We start from the raw sequence: 23,844 nt of genomic DNA, 5'->3' as shown, positions 1-23,844 counted from the left end.
CGTTATACCAGCGGCTAGACAAAGCACAACATGACACCACGATAAGATACTCGCGATCAGCGGTTGACTTTGGTAATACTATTCTGGCATTGTTTTTAGCAGAGGCTCAAGAATTAATAGCGTCTTTTGCTTGACTTTGACTGAAAGAGAAAATATTTGTTTCTATGTATCGACTCCTTCGTGTTATTTCCTCCGATTGTTTATAGGTGCTTTTTAGTCGATGTAAACAAACGATTTTTTTTATTATAGAGGTTCGACAAAATTTGTAACAAAGCCAACTCATCTTAAATCTGTTTATATGCATCCAATTAGTGCACAAATCAAATTCCATGAGAATCCGACCATGGCAACCTCTTTTTTCGACTATCGAAATCCAAAATGGCCGCCAAATCCAAGATGGCCGCTACTTTTGAACAAAAACTCACATCAAAACAGTTACACAAATACAATTGGTAACGTTAAGCATCTAGAAATATTTATTGCATATGGATACATGTAAAACTGGTATTAAATCGACATAGTAGCTTGCAAAACATCTTATTTCTAATCCAAAATGGCCGCCAAATACAAAATGGCCACCAAAATCCAAGAGAGCCGTCTTTTGGTTAAGGCATGGATTTTTCAAGGGAAAGCAAATAAATACTCGACACTAGACACTTAGATTATCTAATATTGTTTTTCATGCGTTAAATGGCCATAAAAAGCAATAAAATTAATATACCAGAACGCCATACCTAGTTTTCAATGTCACCAATTTACCCAAAATCACACACTCGGAAAGTACAGACACGGTAAATGCATTTTATTTCTTGGCTAAAATACGTTTCTTGAAGTCTTTTGCTAAAATATTATACAGCAGCTTTTATTTTAAATGCAGAAATGATATGTTTGCATTTCTGGTAATTCTACTTATAAATCTACAAAAAAAATAAAGCTCGCATAGAAATTACTGCTTCAGTGCCAGTTGTCTTTAATCATCCTCATTTTCCACTTGTGGAGAGTTGAGGAACGTTATACCTTACATTGGCATGCCACACGCTGCAAGGAGTGCACTAAAGACCGTGATTTACTAAAGAAAGTGATGTGTACCACCACAATCACACCTGATGTTTCTGGTTCTGATTTTCTCAATTACTTTTGGTTGAAAAAAAAAAGAACTGAGCGCCCCCTCATGTTTTTTTTTTCGCATAGCCCATAATTTACTTTGCAATTCAATATTATTTGGGGATGGAGAATATCCATGTAAACTTGACGATAGCTGTATAAGATTGATAACCGTAGCCTGTCTGCAGTCGCAGTCGTAGGTATCATGGGAAGGATAGTATTTTAGGATTCTTTAATAATAAATTTCCTACGTTTTTGCCGCCAGGGTGGGGGGGGGGGGAGGTTGTGCGCCCGCACCCTGCGCACCCCCTGTGTACGCGCCTATTTAGTACTATTTTTTTTTCGCCGAGTCGTGGCCGCCATTTTGTTTCGTTCTGGCCGCGAACGAGCTGGGAGGAGAAAAGTAATCTCTCGCGCGCGGCCAGAACCGTTGAACCAAACAAGATGGCAGCCACGACTCGGTGCATAGCGAAAACACCGATTAACGCCTGCAAACAAACCATGATACCCGCCATACTTTATAATGTAATAACCAATACTAATAAAAGTCAATAAAAATATGTTTATTACCGTACTTAAATGACCCAACATTTGTGGAATCAGCTTAGTTTTTAAAAGTAATAAAAAGTCCGAGGGTATTCAAATTACACTACCTCGATAAAACCACCAAATTTTAAAACGATATATACTCTAAATCCACTCTACGATTTAATAAATACACTAATATATAAGCATATTTAAATATATATATATATATATATATATTAAGAATACCAATAAATGGTTAAACATTCCAATTTCTCTCTGTATTCCAATTGAGCTTTTTAAATATTTTTTTCTAGTTAAAATAAGTTTCTGAATTAGAATTACTTGAGAAAAAAACCTATAAAAAGTTGTACTTATCAACCAGGAAAAGAAAAACACAAAACACAAAAGTCATCATTACGTTACTTTGTCACCATCACATTATTTTTCGATTCCCATTGGGACACAAGCGCACCAGCAAGCACAAATTAACGCAACTGCTTGATTTTCTTTAGCTTGCGCTTGTCTGTGACCGATACCCACTTCTGTGCTTGCGCTTGTGCTTACGTCCTAATGAGGACAAGCCTTTACACAGGTAGCCCAAGCTCTGTATTTGTGCCTATTGATCTTACGGTAAAAGTTTTACGTATTTTATTTAAGTATTGTGTTTGCGTGTTCTCTGCGGCATTTTAAAGCGCCCTGCAGAACATTGTTTGAATCGGGATTCTTCAAAAACACCAAAGACGCTTTAGAATGGCCAGAGAACACGCAAAACGTGAACATAAACATAATACTAAACTACATTTTTCTTTCCAGCAAGTTATTTTTTTGTGTTTCGTAAAAATGTTTACCATATGATAAATAGGCACAAATACAGAGCTTGGGCTACCTGTGGCCTTTAGCGACTGGTATTAGCTGTAGCCATTTAAAGCTGCATTCACACTGGAGGCGAAACGTGATGACTAAAAAGATGTTAGGATCTAGTGTACCTTAAAATTGACAAATTTGTACAAAAGTACAAGAAGTAGATAACATTAATAAGATCATATTAAATCTATCAAAATGAGTTATTCAAGGTGGTTGATTACTTTTTTACGATGTTTCGGCGATAGTGTGAACGCAGCCTTAGCTACCAGGATGATGAAACAACAGCTTTAAAACCTTTTAAGTGTTCGAATGAGTGACGCAATCAGCGTCGTCATGGCAGCAGTCTTCTCTGACAGCCGCTTCCGGCTAGCCTCGTCGTCGTGCATACGCACAGTTTCTTGCGCCTGCGTAATGAGCTCACCGTATAGCAAAACAACATCAGTTACAATACCTATCAGAATGCGCATGCGATAACTGGACACCCGCTGCTGGGTAGTGCTCGCGGTAGCACAAGAGTTCACTAGTTGTTGTATCGTGTCCAGAGATGTGCGCATTGCAGATAAGACTTGGAAATTGAGCTGCTTAGCGTTAGTATCAACAAGCGTGACGTCACGAGCTAGAAACCTAGCGTTGTTCTGCATTCCTACAATCCAGTGCGTGCTTCCTTGAAGTATGTTGAAAGGCTCATTCATATCCTTTGAACAGTCGTCGAGCCGTTTCTTTAGCTTTTCCAAAAATTGTAAGCTCTCAGTTTGCGCATCCAAACAGTACTTTGCGAGTAACTTTTGCTGGTCGAGTTTTGTGGTTTCGTGACGTGGAAGCTCTTTGCTTGAACACTTTTTCTTTACTAAAGTCCTGATTGAATTTTGAATACCTTGTTCTAGTTCAATGGACGTTGCGTTAGTGGTTTCGACATTCACTGAAGAAAACGTTCTTTCTACCTGTTTCGGATTCGACATATTAATGAATTCATCCGGATTTGATGACATTGTGCTTTCTTCATGGTTGCAATCATTACAAAAACCATCGCTTTTATCTCTCTCGAGAGAAAACTTCCTAGTTTCACTTCTTTTGTCGTTGAGTGTCCGAGAACCTTTCGTTTCTTGTAATTTCGTGATCGCTTCATGATCGTCGGCTGAGCTGACTGGACCTGTCGCGACCATCGATTCCCAAGGTGCACTTCCATTCATCATGGCGTATGGCGTATTTTTGTCTTCTGCATGGACTGCCATTTCATAAGTCTCTTTGCTATAGTCATATTCACAGTTAATATGATTTCCCTGTTGTATGTTACGTGAAATAAGAGACACTCCCTGCGATGCATGCTGGGTCTTGAAGTCAGGTTTTGGGGGTATAGGGGGCTTTCTGAAGTTCTGAAGATTTTCCTTCGAGCTTCTTAGACTAATATCTTTCTTACTGATGGTTTCCTTGCAGTGGTCACTCGTGCTTTCACATATCGCTTCTTGACCGTCATTTGGTTCATCGACAGCTGTAAACACGTCGTTTTCACTTGTACTATCAACAAAGAGTTCGATGGACTCTTCGGAAGAGTCTGAAAAACTATTCTCCGAATCGTCATCTGAGCTTCTCTCTTCGTTTTCCTCAAACTGTTCTACGTACGCCAGTAACGCCGTCCTTTTCATATTGAAGACGGAATTCCTTGACTCGTTCTTTGGGTCGCTATTTGAGTCGGTCAATACCGATTGAACACTCGAACAACTTGAATTCCCGCTACGACTCTCTAGATCGCTATTAACACCAGAGTCTTTCGATATCTCCACCGTATCATTGTCGGCATCGCTGTGATCTTTAATGGCTAATGACCCCAACAGATCTAAAGGAACCTCATACCCTGACTGCATATTGTGGCCCCGTTGTCCATAAAAGCCCGTATCTCTACTGACAAGTGTTTCCTGAGAGCACCATCGTCTTTTCAAGAGCGTAGTAAAGTCCAGTTCGTGTACAACTGATGTTGGTGATATCGTATCATTGCATTGTGCTCCTTGCGGTGGTTTGACAGTTTGAAGAACCTCGTCTGCCTGTAATAGCGTACGCGATATTGATTCACGGTTGTGCGTCGTCTGAGGCAGCGGAATAGTTTGTGAACGCTCTTTGTTGTTGGTCTCCAATTCAAAGGGGGATATGGCCTCATGGTTGTGCGTTTTCAGAGCACTCTCTTTATCGTTATCCTCTAATGGAGTGTGTGACATAGCTCCATTGCTTTGTTCCCTTTGAGGTTGCGAAACGGTTTGGACGCTTTCCTTATTGTCACCGACTGGTGGCGGGGGTGGTAGAATGAACCTCTCGATCTCGTCGATCTCTATTTTAACATAGCCATCACTGTTACTGCTACTAAGCTCAAACGCTGTAGGAGTAATACTGAGGTTTAGAGGAGGCGGCGACACTACTTTGATTTCCCATAATTCCTCAGTGGCAGGTGGGGGAGATGGGATGAGCCATTCCGCAGGAAGGGTAGCCTCAAATGAATCGTGTTCTTCTGTACCCCAAGCGTCTTCAGATTCCCCTAAGTCCAAATCCATGTGTTTCTCGTGTTCTTCTGTACCCCAAGCGTCTTCAGATTCCCCTAAGTCCAAATCCATGTGTTTCTCGTGTTCTTCTGTACCCCAAGCGTCTTCAGATTCCCCTAAGTCCAAATCCATGTGTTTCTCGTCTTCTTCTGTACCCCTAGCGACTTCAAATCCCTCTGGGTCCAAATCCATGTGTTTCTCGTGTTCTTCTGTACCCCTAGCGACTTCAAATCCCTCTGGGTCCAAATCTATGTGTTTCTCGAGTTCTTCTACAACCCCAGCGTCTTCGGATTCCCCTGGGTCCTCACCGAGAATAAGATACGGTGTAACAGGAACAGTTTCGGATTCTTGAGCCGATATCGAACCGTCGTTACCTGTAATGTTTACCTCGGGATGTCCCGTGCTATGAAGTAATGGCTCGTTCCAAGTTGACGAGTTTTCCTCATCTTCGAGGTCACACTCAGTCGACCTTTCACTAATTGTCCGGACGGCGTTTTGCCTCCAAAACAAACTTTTAAATTTCGTATGCGAGTCACTTTTATCATCCTCCTTCTCCTCCCTCTGCCCTTCCACCTCCTTCTTCCATCCCTCCTCCTTCTCCTCCCTCTGCCCTTCCACCTCCTTCTTCCATCCCTCCTCCTTCTCCTCCCTCTGCCCTTCCCCCTCCGTCTTCCATCCCTCCTTCTCTGACTCATCTACTCCCCCCTCCTTCTCCTTCCATCCCTCCTTGTCAGACTTATCTACTTCGTTAACTTGGTACATGGCAAAAGATTCAGAAGCTGACGAAGAAGTGCTAGATCCACTATCTCCATCGACAGAAATAGGAACAGGCGAGTCGTTATAATGAACATATTCCTTTAACTTGTACGACAGAAGCTTGGTGCTTTCTCTATTAAAGAGTTCGACTTTTCCATCCCTTCCTTCTTCCTCTTCGACATCATAAGTTCCTTGAAGATCGGAGGAATCCTCACCAGTACTCGAAGAACAACTGCTTTCAAAGTCCACATCTATAGAAATCGACTCCAGATTTTCATCAGTGTTGAAATCGTTATTCGAGTCCTTCAGATTTACCTTAGCCGTCTTTGAAGGTTCATCCGACTCTGCTGTCAAATCTCTTTGTCTTGACTCATCGCTATCGCAACCCCCACTAACAAATCCGTGACTTTGTTCTTCTTGTACCTTAGATCTATAAGCACTGGGCGAATAAGTTTGACGACACATGCTGTTTTCTGTTTCTGCACCGACAGCCCCAGTGTTTCTGAGGTACATACTAAATAGTGACTCATCATCATCATCGTCTTCATCGTCATCATTTAAACGAGCCATGTCATCCGTAAGGTGAGCGTCGTCACACTCGTCCTCAGGAAGCGAATCCTTCTCCTGTGAGGGCCTACTCGGACGGAGGAAGCATTCAAAATCAGGCCATGAATCACCGTTATACTTCTTTGGCGACCCGGACGGACTGCACAAGGAAACATCGTCTAATTGTGTTGACTCCGGACAAAAATCGATCACAGCGTCTTCACTGCTTCCCGCACTGCCACTTGCATCAGACATAGAATCGCTTTGGTCGTCTGCCTTAGACCCCCTATCTGGCCATTCAAAATGTTCACCGTTCTCGTTGCTATCATTTTTAGCATCCACCTTATCCCCCGAGCCCGTTTGATCGTACTTGTTTAGGACGGTTGTATCTGTGCACCCCATTTGTTCTGTGTTGGGCTTCTCTTCACTTGCCTTTGCACGTGCTACGCTCTTTTGGTAATTGTCAATCATCAATTCTTTTTCGTCGACTGTCTTCTGTTCATCATGGTCTATGGCACTTCGAGTGTTTACTTCTTCGCTTTCGTCACTGTCTTGGTCTTTTATTTCACCTTCTGGATTTTCCGTCTTCGATTTAGATTCCAAGAACATTTGTTCAGCCACGTTTAGTTGGTTGATCCAGTCATCCTCCGTCGCCTCGTCTTGCTCGTTTCCAGGCTCGTGGTTCTCTTCCTCGGCAATTCTGTATAATCCCAGTGATGCTGCGCGAGATGGCTTGGGCGGGAATGGGTCCATCTTCAACCTCTTTGGCATGGAAACCTGGTCAACATTACCCCCTGAGCTACCATTTCCAGATATTTCCTGGAGATCTTCTTGGTCAGAGGAACGCTTTGTTGTATCATCAAAACTTTCACTACTCCCAACTTGGGGAGGGTCTTTTGATAAGTCAACGTAAAAGTTGCTGTCGATGCTGTTTCCGGGGACTTGGAGGAATGTAGGGTAAGACCAGGAATCGGGAACAACGCGATGGACTGCTGGGTAGGCTGGAGCTGTGTGGATACATCAAATACATTTTTCAATATGGTGAATGATTGGGCTTTTGAAAAAACATATTTAGCCAAATGAGCCTTTATAACATCATTTTCATGAATCACCGAAACTTAACCCTTCTCATTTCTTACTCCAAAAAATAGATCCTCCCCAGATCATAAACAATATTTCCCTTTTTAATAGACTTTTGGTTTCCTTCATATTCCCCTTTCCTAGTGTTTAATCGACTACTGGCTCCATCAAACTAGCATAAGGGTGGTGGTATATGTCACATTCAACATTTCTAGAAAAGGGGAAAGAAACTAATCTCTAAAGATGTCAGGTCTAAAAAGCAATGTCTTGCCTTCAGCGGTCTTGCCATCGGCGAATGGCGTCTGTGGATCCTGGCCTTCAATCTGTAATGACGCGCACGGCCTCTCCCACAGCTTCTGATAGCCGATGACGAAAGTGACGAGGTCCATGCTGTCCAACGGGCTCACAAGTAACAGGATATCCTATAAGACAAGAGTATACATACAGTGCTCTAGTGATTTCGACAGAGCGATTTAGTTGTATGCGGCCTGCCTATGACATGTCTTAGCCCTGAATTTCAGGGCTTTTGTACGTGTATAGGAGTCGTAGGCTGATTTACATTTTACGACTCGAGTTGTAGATGTGTTACGGGCAAGTCGCATACGGGCAAGTCGAATGAGACTTGAGGATATACACACAGTGCTCCCTACATATCATACCTTGTTCTCATTCCGTGGTGTGAAAAGGTATAAATACAGTAATTTGTATATATTATACTTTGTCCTCATTTCGTAGTGTGAAAAGGTATAAATACAGTACTCTGTCTATATCTTACCTTGTCCTTATATCGTGGTGTAAAAAGGTATAAATACAGTACTTTTTCCATATCGTACCTTGCTTTCATTGACAGACACTTTCAGCAGTCGCTTGCCCTCGGCGTGAAACGAGATGGAAAACTTTGTTATCTGATCCAAGTCGGCAAGCTGGCAGAGCTGACAAAGAGACCCAAAATGAATCTTTTCAGTTTTTGGCAGACTGAGGTCTATAGAATACCAAGGGTGGCAAAGGGCCTGTTATTTGCTTATTGTTTCAAACGGAAGTATTAGAGCAGGGCTCTAGGGAGTGTGGCAATATCTCAGACATAAGACACACCTCACATCTTTAAAAATAATTCATTGTGTACGTGGGGAGGGTGGGTTAGGGTATGGGGAGGGTGGGTTAGGGTATGGGGGGAGGGTGGGTTAGGGTATGGGGGGAGGGTGGGTTAGGGTATGGGGGAAGCGTGGGTTAGGGTATGGGGAGGATGGGTTCGGGTATGGGGGGTGGGTTAGGGTATGGGGAGGGTGGGTTAGGGTATGGGGGGTGGGTTAGGGTATGGGGGGTGGGTTAGGGTATGGTGGGTGGGTTAGGGTATGGGGAGGGTGGGTTAGGGTATAGGGGGTGGGTTAGGGTATGGTGGGTGGGTTAGGGTATGGGGAGGGTGGTTAAGGGTATGGTGGAGGGGTGGGTTAGGGTATGGGGGTGGTTTAGGGTATGGGGGGTGGGTTAGGGTATGGGGGGAGGGTAGGCTAGGGTATGGGGAGGATGGGTTAGGGTATGGGGGGTGGGTTAGGGTATGGGGAGGGTGGGTTAGGGTATGGGGGGTGGGTTAGGGTATAGTGGGTGGGTTAGGGTATGGGTGGTGGGTTAGGGTATGGTGGGTGGGTTAGGGTATGGGGAGGGTGGGTAAGGGTATGGTGGAGGGGTGGGTTAGGGTAGGGGGTGGTTTAGGGTATGGGGGTGGTTTAGGGTATGGGGATGGGTGGGTAAGGGTATGGTGGAGGGGTGGGTTAGGGTATGGGGGTGGTTTAGGGTATGGGGGGTGGGTTAGGGTATGGGGGGAGGGTGGGTAAGGGTATGGTGGAGGGGTGGGTTAGGGTATGGGGGTGGTTTAGGGTATGGGGGGTGGGTTAGGGTGTGGGGGGAGGGTGGGCTAGGGTATGGGGAGGATGGGTTAGGGTATGGGGGGTGGGTTAGGGTATGGTGGGTGGGTTAGGGTATGGGGAGGGTGGGTAAGGGTATGGTGGAGGGGTGGGTTAGGGTATGGGGAGTGGGTTAGGGTATGGGGGGAGGGTGGGTTAGGGTATGGGGGTGGGTTAGGGTATGGGGGTGGGTTAGGGTATGGGGGTGGTTTAGGGTATGGGGATAGGTTAGGGTAAGGGGAGGGTGGGTAAGGGTATGGGGAGGGTGGGTAAAGGTATGGGGGGGGAGGGTTAGGGTATGGGGGGAGGGTGGGTTAGGGTATGGGGAGGATGGGTTGGGGTATGGGGGGTGGGTTAGGGTATGGGGTGGGTGGGTAAGGGTATGGTGGGTGGGTTAGGGTAAGGGGAGGTTGGGTTAGGGTATGGGTGGGTGGGTTAGGGTAAGGGGAGGGTGGGTAAGGGTAAGGGGAGGGTGGGTAAGGGTATGGGTGGGTGGGTTAGGGTATGGGGTGGGTGGGTAAGGGTATGGTGGGTGGGTTAGGGTATGGGAGGGTGGGTTAGGGTATGGGTGGGGTTAGCAAGGGATATGGGGGAGCCATATTGATCTTACCACATTCACTTTGCCTTTGATGACTTGGCTCAGACCGTACTTAGGACTGACGAGAAGTGTCGCTTCCTGTTGCCGAGCCTGAGAATAAAAAACCATGTGTATGATATTTGGTATAGGTATATAGTATGGAAAGATGTCTTTAAGTCTGCACTCTGCCTGTCTTGGTAACCGAGCCATTTGGCAACCGTCCACTAGGCAACCATCCACTAGGCAACCATGTCAACGGTTGCTTGATAAAGAAAGTCAAGTAAAGGGAAGGCACATCGGAAAACACATGCATCCATTTTGAACTAAAGTCTGATTGTGAAATTGCGTTTTGCAAACGACGAGATACTTTTACGGTAATTGCATCGACAGAAGGTATCCTAATAAACACACCGGTATATAACATCGAATAAAGATGTGTTAGTAGACACTTCTCCCATAAAGCAACACGAATTAGCATAGAGGCCACCCGAATCATAAACAATACAACCATAAAGGTTTCCATACCTTCCGAGACTTGCTTCCTGCAGTTGTAGTGAAAAGCACGACCTTGAAGTATTTTCCGCCGTACGAGACCAGCTCTGACGCGATCCGAAGGTAATTTCGCTTACACTCTCTACTACCCATGTACCGCTGACCAGGCGCGGCCAAACTCTGAAACAATCACAAAAATGGTCATTCAGCTCCACTTCTGATTAGATTCCAGCAAATTGTAAAACACACCTGGTTATGCTTGATCTGTTGCTCCAGAGCCTTGCGGAGTTCCTTTGTCTTCACTCCGTTCAACAAATTCTCAGGCACGAACGTCTCGAGCCCATCAAACTCCTTCTCCACTCCTCGCGCCGTGATCTTGAGAGGGAGGGTGCGTGTCGCTTCTGTTGCCTTCTGCTGCATGTGAAGAGCGGCAAGCTTGATCGCCATGTCATATTTTAAATCTGTGTCGAAATATCCCTCAACGATGTTGTTGCTGATCTGAAAGAAAAAATGCATAGTGTTGGTGATGGTCATCTTTCAGGCATGAAGACAGGATTTGCTGAGTTGGGCTGCTGGAATTTTACAAAGGACAGGAAGCTATTGGTGTTGGTGCCATGCTCCGCCTGCTCGCTAGCAAATACAAGGGAGGCTGAGACATATTCAGCAAGCTACTCGAATGGGTGTGGCGTTCTCAGTACCTGATCGTACAGATAATTGAATGCAACTGGATCCTTTTCCAAGAGAGCATCTGGATTACGTGGAAGAAAGCTGGAGAACACAGAAACGGAATGAAACTTTTTTCAGATATGCGTCACAGGTCATGTGACACTGCGTAAGATATATGTGACACTGCTCAGATACTGTATACGTCACACGTCATGTGACACTGCATCAGATATTCGTCACATGTCATGTGACACTACGTAAGATAAACGGCACAGGTCTGTTACATTACGTCAAATATACTGCACCACGCGACCTACCAGAGCTGAAACTTGCAGACCCAGGATCCTTTACTGCAGTTCCTATCTGTGTAAATCTGCAAGAAGTTGGAAAAGATACATCAATCAGGGCAGCCATCCTTGAAATTTGGGCTTATCTCATCATCTGTGAGACCTACAACAGGTGCCTATTAGCATCACGTGCCTCTTCACGTGACCTCGTGTCGTGTAATGTTCACCATTTGTTATGGATAACCTTGAGACCTTTGTCACGTGTCATCAGGAGTGCATCAGGGGTCACGTCAAGTGCCTTTTCACGTGACTTTAAGCACGTATCATGTGATGTTCACCATTTGTTATGGGAAACATCGTGACCTTTGTCACGTGCTGTGAGATCTGCAACGTGTCCAGTAACGTGTGACATTTTTTAACTTGAAATGTGATCTACTTGTCTAGTCGTGTGACCTTTTGTCACGTGCCTCAAGATGTGCATCACTGTGTCTAGATGACTCATGTCACGCGGTCTTTATCTTTTCTTGTTTAGTCATGCGCCACATTGTAAGTTTATGTCTTGTAATCCCTTATATGGTCATCCACTCACCTCTGATACCTTCTCGTGATTCTGAATGAGGGAGGACTGTCCCTTTTGAGGTTCACTCACCTCTGATACCTTCTCGTGATTCTGAATGAGGGAGAACTGTCCCTTTTGAGGTCCACTCACCTCTGATACCTTCTCGTGGTTCTGAATGAGGGAGAACTGTCCCTTTTGAGGTCCACTCACCTCTGATACCTTCTCGTGATTCTGAATGAGGGAGAACTGTCCCTTTTGAGGTCCACTCACCTCTGATACCTTCTCGTGATTCTGAATGAGGGAGAACTGTCCCTTTTGAGGTCCACTCACCTCTGATACCTTCTCGTGGTTCTGAATGAGGGAGAACTGTCCCTTTTGAGGTCCACTCACCTCTGATACCTTCTCGTGGTTCTGAATGAGGGAGAACTGTCCCTTTTGAGGTCCACTCACCTCTGATACCTTCTCGTGGTTCTGAATGAGGGAGAACTGTCCCTTTTGAGGTCCACTCACCTCTGATACCTTCTCGTGGTTCTGAATGAGGGAGGACTGTCCCTTTTGAGGTCCACTCACCTCTGATACCTTCTCGTGATTCTGGATGAGGGAGAACTGTCCCTTTTGAGGTTCACTCACCTCTGATACCTTCTCGTGATTCTGAATGAGGGAGAACTGTCCCTTTTGAGGTCCACTCACCTCTGATACCTTCTCGTGGTTCTGGATGAGAGAGAACTGTCCCTTTTGAGGTCCACTCACCTCTGATACCTTCTCGTGGTTCTGAATGAGGGAGAACTGTCCCTTTTGAGGTCCACTCACCTCTGATACCTTCTCGTGATTCTGGATGAGAGAGAACTGTCCCTTTTGAGGTCCACTTACCTCTGATACCTTCTCGTGATTCTGAATGAGGGAGAACTGTCCCTTTTGAGGTCCACTCACCTCTGATACCTTCTCGTGATTCTGGATGAGGGAGAACTGTCCCTTTTGAGGTCCACTCACCTCTGATACCTTCTCGTGATTCTGAATGAGGGAGAACTGTCCCTTTTGAGGTCCACTCACCTCTGATACCTTCTCGTGATTCTGAATGAGGGAGAACTGTCCCTTTTGAGGTCCACTCACCTCTGATACCTTCTCGTGGTTCTGAATGAGGGAGAACTGTCCCTTTTGAGGTCCACTCACCTCTGATACCTTCTCGTGGTTCTGAATGAGGGAGAACTGTCCCTTTTGAGGTCCACTCACCTCTGATACCTTCTCGTGATTCTGAATGAGGGAGAACTGTCCCTTTTGAGGTCCACTCACCTCTGATACCTTCTCGTGATTCTGGATAAGGGAGAACTGTCCCTTTTGAGGTCCACTCACCTCTGATACCTTCTCGTGATTCTGAATGAGGGAGAACTGTCCCTTTTGAGGTCCACTCACCTCTCACCTGATTCTGGATTAGAGAGAACTGTCCCTTTTGAGGTCCACTCACCTCTGATACCTTCTCGTGATTCTGGATTAGGGAGAACTGTCCCTTTTGAGGTCCACTCACCTCTGATACCTTCTCGTGGTTCTGAATGAGGGAGAACTGTCCCTTTTGAGGTCCACTCACCTCTGATACCTTCTCGTGGTTCTGAATGAGGGAGAACTGTCCCTTTTGAGGTCCACTCACCTCTGATACCTTCTCGTGGTCCTGAATGAGGGAGAACTGTCCCTTTTGAGGTCCACTCACCTCTGATACCTTCTCGTGGTTCTGAATGAGGGAGAACTGTCCCTTTTGAGGTCCACTCACCTCTGATACCTTCTCGTGGTTCTGAATGAGGGAGAACTGTCCCTTTTGAGGTCCACTCACCTCTGATACCTTCTCGTGACTCTGAATGAGGGAGGACTGTCCCTTTTGAGGTCCACTCACCTCTGATACCTTCTCGTGATTCTGAATGAGGGAGGACTGTCCCTTTTGAGGTTCACTCACCTCTGATACCTTCTCGTGATTCTGAATGAGGGAGAACTGTCCCTTTTGAGGTCCACTCACCTCTGATACCTTCTCGTGGTTCTGAATGAGGGAGAACTGTCCCTTTTGAGGTCCACTCACCTCTGATACCTTCTCGTGGTTCTGAATGAGGGAGAACTGTCCCTTTTGAGGTCCACTCACCTCTGATACCTTCTCGTGATTCTGAATGAGGGAGAACTGTCCCTTTTGAGGTCCACTCACCTCTGATACCTTCTCGTGATTCTGGATAAGGGAGAACTGTCCCTTTTGAGGTCCACTCACCTCTGATACCTTCTCGTGATTCTGAATGAGGGAGAACTGTCCCTTTTGAGGTCCACTCACCTCTCACCTGATTCTGGATTAGAGAGAACTGTCCCTTTTGAGGTCCACTCACCTCTGATACCTTCTCGTGATTCTGGATTAGGGAGAACTGTCCCTTTTGAGGTCCACTCACCTCTGATACCTTCTCGTGGTTCTGAATGAGGGAGAACTGTCCCTTTTGAGGTCCACTCACCTCTGATACCTTCTCGTGGTTCTGAATGAGGGAGAACTGTCCCTTTTGAGGTCCACTCACCTCTGATACCTTCTCGTGATTCTGGATGAGGGAGAACTGTCCCTTTTGAGGTCCACTCACCTCTGATACCTTCTCGTGGTTCTGAATGAGGGAGAACTGTCCCTTTTGAGGTCCACTCACCTCTGATACCTTCTCGTGGTTCTGAATGAGGGAGAACTGTCCCTTTTGAGGTCCACTCACCTCTGATACCTTCTCGTGGTTCTGAATGAGGGAGAACTGTCCCTTTTGAGGTCCACTCACCTCTGATACCTTCTCGTGATTCTGAATGAGGGAGAACTGTCCCTTTTGAGGTCCACTCACCTCTGATACCTTCTCGTGATTCTGGATAAGGGAGAACTGTCCCTTTTGAGGTCCACTCACCTCTGATACCTTCTCGTGATTCTGAATGAGGGAGAACTGTCCCTTTTGAGGTCCACTCAGGACTAGACAGAAATGCTCTAACGAGTTGATTCCAAGCTTTGGCCCAAATGACTCGAATATTTCCTGCAAAAATCAACTTGTTAAAGCGGAATTGTCACCAGTTTACTTACGGAGGCCCGATAGAAACCTCAGTCGAAAACAGACAAAAGAATCTATTAGAATCCGCGCTATTTAACAGGCCATCCGCTCTAAATTATCGGTCACATCCTAAAAGAAACTTCTAATAGACACACTGATTTGTACTATTTTGACATATTTTTCGCGTTTCCCGTTAAAAATCATCGGAGATTGTTAGGTAATCGACCTGAAGTAAACTGGTGACAATGTCGCTTTAAATGCAAATGCAGCGCAAAAGCGTAGTGGTTTCCGTTGGATACAAATACAGGCAAGTTATTACCTGGACTGAGGTCTTGGTGTCGTAGCGGAAAGATCGCGTCTGACCATTTTCCAGAAAGACCTTCAGTACGTTAGGAAGGACAGGTAGCGACGACTGAAACAAAGAAACAAGAGGCATCTAAAATTAAAACACAATATTTAGCTCCGCTGGCCCTATATACTACAGGTGATTTTGTGCCTACCCTTCTTGCTTGCTCCGCTGGTCCTATATACTGCACTAAAGAAATGTCATCAGCGAAGCGCACGTTGACAGGGGCCGACCGTCTTCTCTCACGAGTAGCACGACTCATCAAGGAAGACCGCCGCTGGTTCTGCATGAAAACAAAGCATGGACACTACTATTGTAGGACACTTCACGTACAAATCTCGGATACTATTATTCAATTACTCGGATACTATGCAAGTATCGGATACTAGTCGTGCAAGTCTTGAACTACTCGTGCAAGTCTTGGATACTACTCATGCAAGTCTTGGATACTACTCACGCAAGACTTGGATACTACTCATGCAAGTCTTGGATACTACTCACGCAAGACTTGGATACTACTCATGCAAGTCTTGGATACTACTAGTGCAAGTCTTGGATACTACTTGTGCAAGTCTTGGATACTACTAGTGCAAGTCTTGGATACTACATGTGCAAGTCTTGGATACTACTCATGCAAGACTTGGGTACTACTCGTGCAAGTCTTGGATACTACTCACTCAAGACTTGGATACTACTCATGCAAGTCTTGGATACTACTCATGCAAGTCTTGGATACTACTTGTGCAAGTCTTGGATACTACTCGTGCAAGTCTTGGATACTACTCATGCAAGTCTTATGGATACTACTTGTGCAAGTCTTGGATACTACTAGTGCAAGTCTTGGATACTACTAGTGCAAATCTCGGATACTACTCATGCAAGACTTGGATACTACTCGTGCAAGTCTTGGATATTACTCGTGCAAGTCTCGGATACTACTCGTGCAAGTCTTGGATACTACTCATGCAAGACTTGGATACTACTCGTGCAAGTCTTGGATATTACTTGTGCAAGTCTTGGATACTACTCATGCAAGACTTGGATACTACTTGTGCAAGTCTTGGATACTACTCATGCAATACTTGGATACTACTTGTGCAAGTCTTGGATACTACTCATGCAAGACTTGGATATTACTTGTGCAAGTCTTGGATACTACTCGTGCAAGTCTTGGATACTACTCACGCAAGACTTGGATACTACTCATGCAAGTCTTGGATACTACTAGTGCAAGTCTTGGATACTACTCATGCAAGTCTTGGATACTACTCACGCAAGACTTGGATACTACTCATGCAAGACTTGGATACTACTCACGCAAGTCTTGGATACTACTTGTGCAAGTCTTGGATACTACTCACGCAAGACTTGGATACTACTCATGCAAGTCTTGGATACTACTCTCGCAAGTCTTGGATACTACTAGTGCAAGTCTTGGATACTACTCATGCAAGTCTTGGATACTACTCATGCAAGTCTTGAATACTACTTGTGCAAGTCTTGGATACTATTCATGCAAGTCTTGGATACTACTAGTGCAATTCTTGGGTACTATTCGTGCAAATCTTCTAACTACTCGTACAAGTCTTGTTTTTTTTCTCCTGCAAATCTCGCATACTACTCGTGCAAATCTCCAACATTACGTGCTTTTTAATTAAATTCGACTAGAAAAATGATTTATATTTTTACCTGGTTCTTGGCATCTTGTAAATCCTCGCTTGCGATGACGTGAAGCTCGAGATCTCCGGTGCAAGACCTTGCCAAGTAAAACATCGTAAATGTCAATTATCAACTTGACTAATTGATATATTTTATAAAAATGTCCCTTGTATCATCTCTCTTAAGAGCTTAGGCACTGGGGATCTAAAAATGAAAGGGAGGGGAGAGTGGGAGGAACCCCCCCCCCCAATAGTCATGTGACAAGGGCCTTACTTGATAAGATTGATGACTTGTGTTTGAGTAACGTCACTCACATCCTCACCATTAACTCTGAGAATCTGATCGTTAGCAAACAACTTTCCATGTGACGGACCACCTAGAATTGTATATAAATTAATCAGACTATCCTAGCCCTAGCCCTACTACATGATTATCCTATACTAGCTGAACTTAAAACCGAGAGTCATCAGGCTCAGTAAAAGGTCCTCCTCTTCCAGGAAATCAAAGAAATATTATCAAAAGAATTATTATCTTACCAGTGATAACAGAGCGTATGACCACTGGCCTCTCACTTCCTGCAACGAACCCGAACCCTACAAGGCAAAGCAACACCATTGGTCTAAAAAATACCATTAGTTCAAGAGAAGAGTGGGGAGTGGAGACAAGGCTGCATAGTTGAGACACATTTCACGCTTTTTAAAATGTTTGCTATGCTTGGAGCAAATGAGGTCTCTTTGAATCCACAATGTACTACTTTCCGTGTATTCAGGATCACCTTTATTAGCCTTTATTAGCTTTATTAATCCCGATAGTTCCAACCACAAACATTTTCGTATGATATTTTTTTTATTTACCAAAGCATATGGCATGAAAAAGGTGGTAGCTGCATTTGTTTCTTAAAATGTTTCTGACTCCCAAAGTCAATCTCATAAAAAAGGTGAATGACATACATATTAAATCACCATTTCTCTAAAGTTATTTTCACGGCTTTATACCAAGATTCCAAAAAAACAAACCCATCTCTTGATTAGCAACAGATGAATCTCCACACATCCCCATCAAACTTACCAATAGATGAATCTCCACACATCCCCATCAAACTTACCAATAGATGAATCTCCACACATCCCCATCAAACTTACCAACAGATTAATCTCCACACATCCCCATCAAACTTACCTATAAATGAATCTCCACACATCCCCATCAAACTTACCAATAGATGAATCTCCACACATCCCCATCAAATTTACCAATAGATGAATCTCCACACATCCCCATCAAATTTACCAATAGATGAATCTCCACACATCCCCATCAAACTTACCAATAGATGAATCTCCACACATCCCCATCAAACTTACCAATAGATGAATCTCCACACATCCCCATCAAATTTACCAATAGATGAATCTCCACACATCCCCATCAAATTTACCAATAGATGAATCTCCACACATCCCCATCAAACTTACCAATAGATGAATCTCCACACATCCCCATCAAACTTACCAATAGATGAATCTCTGTTTAGTATGATTTTCCTGGTTCTTGGTGCTGCCTATGACAGACAAGACAACTTGTTAACCCAAAAAGAAATAAATAGGCATATTTGGCAGGATTAAAAAAAAGTTTATTGTACTGTTTGTATTGTGCATAGTTTTTACTGTACATTTTCTGATAGCTTCAGATAAAAGTATAAAATGTAATTTTGGCCAAACAGGCATATTTAATCCAAGCACAAGATTCTCCCCCCTGTGCTCATGAGCATAGGGACCATTTATGCACACTGCGAGTTCCACTCTTGTGCCATACAACAATTAAAAAATAATTTGGCCTAAAAGTTACTGTATGGCCTGCGTGCTCAGTTAATGAGAGCTCTGTATATTTACAATGTATTTCTAATACCATTTGTAAATGAGTTGCTTGATCTGCTTCGGAGCGAGGATCCTCCCATGTTGCTGACTTGCCGACATGGCTAATACCCACAATAATAACACAGTTAAATAATCGGTAAAAGGGGTAGTGGTAAAGCCAAGCACCAACATTAAAAACTTTTTCTATCACAAACATCATGACAACCCTCTCTATCCCAAACACCACTCATAACAACCCTCTCTATCCCAAACATCATGACAACCCTCTCTATCACAAACACCACCCATGAAAACCCTCTCTATTCCAAACACCACCCATGACAACCCTCTCTATCCCAAACACCACCCATGACAACCTTATCTATCCCAAACACCAAACATGACAACCCTCTTTATCCCAAACACCACCCATGACAACCCTCTCTATCCCAAACACCACCCATAACAACCCTCTCTATACCAAACACCACCCATAACATTAACCCTATCTATCCCAAACACCACCCATGACAACCCTCTTTATCCCAAACACCACCCATGACAACCCTCTCTATCCCAAACACCACCCATAACATTAACCCTATCTATCCCAAACACCACCCATGACAACGCTATCTATTCCAAACACCACCCATGACAACCCTCTTTATCCCAAACACCACCCATGACAACCCTCTCTATCCCAAACACCACCCATAACATTAACCCTATCTATCCCAAACACCACCCATGACAACCCTATTTATTGTTAACACCACCCATGACAACCCTATCTATTCCAAACCCCTCATGACAACCCTCTTTATCCCAAACATAACCCATGACAACCCTCTCTATCCCAAACACCACCCATGACAACCCTCTCTATCGCAAACACCACCCATAACAACCCTCTCTATACCAAACACCACCCATAGCATTAACCCTATCTATCCCAAACACCACCCATGACAACCCTCTTTATCCCATACACCACCCATGACAACCATCTCTATCCCAAACACCACCCATAACATTAACCCTATCTATCCCAAACACCACCCATGACAACGCTATCTATTCCAAACACCACCCATGACAACCCTCTTTATCCCAAACACCACCCATGACAACCCTCTCTATCCCAAACACCACCCATAACATTAACCCTATCTATCCCAAACACCACCCATGACAACCCTATTTATTGTTAACACCACCCATGACAACCCTATCTATTCCAAACCCCTCATGACAACCCTCTTTATCCCAAACATAACCCATGACAACCCTCTCTATCCCAAACACCACCCATGACAACCCTCTTTATCCCAAACACCACCCATAACATTAACCCTATCTATCCCAAACACCACCCATGACAACCCTATTTATCGTAAACACCACCCATGACAACCCTATTTATTGTAAACACCACCCATGACAACCCTCTCTATTCCAAACACCACCCATGACAACCCTATCTATCCCAAACACCACCCATGACAACCCTATTTATCCTAAACACCACCCATGACAACCCTATCTATTCCAAACCCCTCATGACAACCCTCTTTATCCCAAACACCACCCATGACAACCAATGATTACATATAAACCACAAAGCCTGCAATGGGACAGTAGAATGAAAACCTTTGAAAACAGTCAGGCGTGCATGAAGATGGACTGGATAATGTCTGCTCCAACTCTATTTGGTAAAAGAGTTTCTGACTTACTTGATATAATATTTAGTATTCTCCACATTTATCCCAATTTCCCAGCCATATGGCAGGCCAAGTTGTGTTGTCCATAGTTCTGGGGGAGGTAGCCACTGGGTTGCCTTGGTTTTCAAGCTAGTGGAACAAAAAGAAAGTGAATTTTGAGCTAAAAGTCACCAATAGCTAGAGTTTATTTTAATCTCTCTTTTTGTGTGGGCTTCAAGGTTTGCTTAATATGCATGTTTTCACACATAGCAACAATCATAGTTTCTTTTCCATAATACCAAAACCCTGAATCAGTTTACAATCAATTACTTATAATGTTCCACTATTTATTGGCAGATTTCCCTGAAAAACTTTCTGGCATTGCAGTGTAATAGAAACCTGTTCATATTTCAACTAGGATTTTTTATCTGCTGTATCTAAATACATGTGGCATGTGTCATGTTCATATATGCAAAAAAAAAAACTGATAAGGTAGAAATCCTAAACATCTCCCTGTGCCTGCTGAGACATAAAATGGTACATTTATTTAAATATAAACTTTTTCAACTCCTACTACCAAATATTTTTCTAGCTTTTTGCAAAAAAATATTATTTGTAAATTTTAGACCTTTGGCCCAAGTCAAGCATAACACACATTAAAGGTTATCTTTCGACAGTAATAGCATATACCGAACGATACGACTACGCATTATTATTGTACAAATGCCAGACTAGTTTGAAGTTATTTCAATGTTATATAGCGGATAATCTTTAGAAATTGTCCAGCGGTCACAAATCTACTTACTGCATGAGATACCATGAAAGTAAAAAACTGTGTTTTTTGTTATTCAGAAAAAAATATATTAAGTTAATACTAGATTACGAGGTTAGTAGATTCGGACATCGATTCAAAGCAAATCACTTTTAAAGAATGGCTATAGAATATTATCAATCGGTTTGAATACTAAGATTCGTGGTAATATCTCCTAAATGTGGCCATTCCAGACGGCTTAGCTGTGAATATTTGCAAGCTATAGTCATACGCAAACAAAACCAGGCCATGTATTGTGTTTTTTTCCTTCGGCTTGGTGACTGGGAATTCCTCTATATTTGCACCTCAGAGACTTAACCAGACATCAACACAAATAATTGATGAAAAATACAAATTTAATTTTGCACAACAATATCTAACGGCAAAGAGGAACTTACTTTACAAAATAAATTCGAAGACTCTGGTTAGCGTCGCAGAGCGCCCGCCAATCTCCATTTTGGCCGTTAGTTCGGGTTGTAGCCTGTGTCGTGGCCTTGTTTATCAATTCATTGTCTTCCTCCATCAGGATGAAACAGCAAAATTGCAGGTTTCCCGAGCCAGAAATTGCACATCAAACCGGCAACGGAGGTCTCATCAACGTACGACATATTCACATCGAACGACGCAATACAATCACAACAAGGTAGAGGGAACCCCGCGCTGTCTCCGTCATTACGACCTAGTCATACCATCACTAAGCCGATGAACATTTTACACATGTCAGGCTTATGAAACAAGAGCCTTTTGATTCTTAACCAGAAATACTCAAGCAATTTCCGAAGCCGTTGTCTTGCGAGATCTTAGCTGTGTTTTTAGTCGATAGGTTGTAACCGCTGATATTTGTATTGTGGGCTCTAAAAGCTCACTACTCGGTAAAACACCTGTTCTACTACCTCAGTTTCTAAATTTAACCGCCCCTCACCAACTAAATAGGCCGGCGCATACAACAGCGTTTATATTCACAAAGAGCTAATCATTTTGGTTTGTCGTCGGTGCATTTAAGTTAATGACTTCTCCTCTTAAGCGTGGATTGATAAGGAGTAGGGGAGCTGAACTTGCGACTAAAAGTCTTTTTTTACAAAAAGCAGGAATTCTTTTTCATCATCAAACTTTAAACATAAAATACAATGCAGGAAAAACAATGAAGAAGAGGACACATAAGTGAAAACGAAGCCAATTTGATGGACGGGGTAATGGCACAATTGGGAAAAACAGTAAATCGCAATTAAAAACACAGCCTTCTTTCTTTGTGTATTTGACATCAAATTACCTAGTGATGTAGCCGCCCAAATATGTAGTTGCTTATTCGCTTCTAGGGGCTATGGGATGTCATGTTAATATCACTTAAAACGATTGAAAAAAAAAATGCTTAAAAAAGACTATTAATAACTCAATAATGGCCCTTCAAACCAACTGGTCCTTATATGCCAAGGAACACATTTTAGTTTTTGTATCCTATTTCCATCGAAAATTAAATGTGCTATTTTGTTTCTAGCCATGGGGCGTCACCAGCTCTGCCATGCATCTATGCACACTCTATTGGATAATTCGAAGTATACCAACTTTTTGTTCGTAGTGAAAGTGTTATAGTTGATATCATATGGGGTTTTATATATGAGCTGCAAAAATGTTTTTCATTGTTTATGTTTTCCACACACGGTATATTAACAAGCAGCTGTCAGTTTGGGTCGCTTCTGAATTTTACCATTGTTGTGATGCCGATCGCATTAGATCATCTTTTTACGCGTCTACAGTTAGTTTTTATCATCCAACTGTATCGAGACTGCGAAAATTTTCTGTACTCTCGCACAGAGCGTGTTTCAAAAGGCGACGCTCATGTCATAACTATGTCATTATATCAAGATTATCACGTTTGCGCATCTGTTTGCGCATGGAACTCTAAGGTTCTCGTGGTCCACGTATCGAGGGCTCGACTCTATGATTCTTCTAAAATATCAAGCATATGAAAAAAACACAAAGATGCATGCGTGAGTCTTCGGGCCAGCTTTCAACAGTAACCGTCTTTTCGGGAAAAGAAGTGCAGTCTAGAATGTAAACGCGGATATAATTTCGCGCATTATTATCATTTTTCTAGTTTAGTTAGATATACGCTTTAGTTTTCGTCATTGTCGCAACTTGGCATTCCGAAACACGACGAAACCAGTAGTACGAATAAACCAAAAACAACATTTCATTGTTGCGAGAGAAGCAGAACGAAGAGGCTTGTATTGATACACCATGCGGGGGTGCGTATCACAGTCATTTGCTTTCTTTATTTAGTTCAAGGTGAACTCAAAACAAGTTTTAGTGTAAATCATTACTCTTGAGAGAAATGTTTGCTTTGTTGATTCCCAAAGTAACCCGCAGTGATTTTTTGTACTCCTTGTCACGCACTGGAATGGACTGACGGTCTCCAAGGATCTAAAAGTCTCTTCTCAAATTTTCCGCCACGTCATTTCTCTGCAAATGAACCGCAGATTAAAGCGACTGCCTTTAGAAACACAATGCTACTTTCATAAGAGGCCATTCCGTGCATTAACCTGATGTCT

General features: G+C 43.5%; 1 protein-coding gene across 1 annotated transcript; it reads right to left on the bottom strand.

The window, feature by feature from the left end:
* Positions 1-1,652: 1,652 nt before the first annotated feature.
* LOC5512162 lies at positions 1,653-22,133 on the bottom strand. The gene is made up of 21 exons (XM_048733482.1): positions 21,694-22,133; positions 20,518-20,634; positions 18,834-18,903; positions 18,438-18,486; positions 17,462-17,518; positions 17,199-17,301; positions 16,956-17,022; positions 15,421-15,549; positions 15,240-15,332; positions 14,243-14,905; positions 13,351-14,190; positions 11,919-13,298; positions 11,360-11,415; positions 11,075-11,144; positions 10,626-10,874; positions 10,410-10,556; positions 9,918-9,995; positions 8,240-8,338; positions 7,678-7,828; positions 5,034-7,333; positions 1,653-4,985 (listed from the first exon to the last, which is right to left on the bottom strand). Exons 1-21 carry the CDS (start codon positions 21,816-21,818, stop codon positions 2,784-2,786), a joined length of 9,045 nt encoding a protein of 3,014 aa, XP_048589439.1. The 5' UTR covers positions 21,819-22,133; the 3' UTR covers positions 1,653-2,783.
* Positions 22,134-23,844: the final 1,711 nt, after the last annotated feature.

Source organism: Nematostella vectensis, chromosome 10 (genome assembly GCF_932526225.1).
Source record: "Nematostella vectensis chromosome 10, jaNemVect1.1, whole genome shotgun sequence".
In the NCBI taxonomy this organism is placed as follows: Eukaryota; Metazoa; Cnidaria; class Anthozoa; order Actiniaria; family Edwardsiidae; genus Nematostella; species Nematostella vectensis.
Note: the sequence above shows the minus strand (reverse complement) of the source record. Positions and strands in the feature narration are given on the sequence as shown.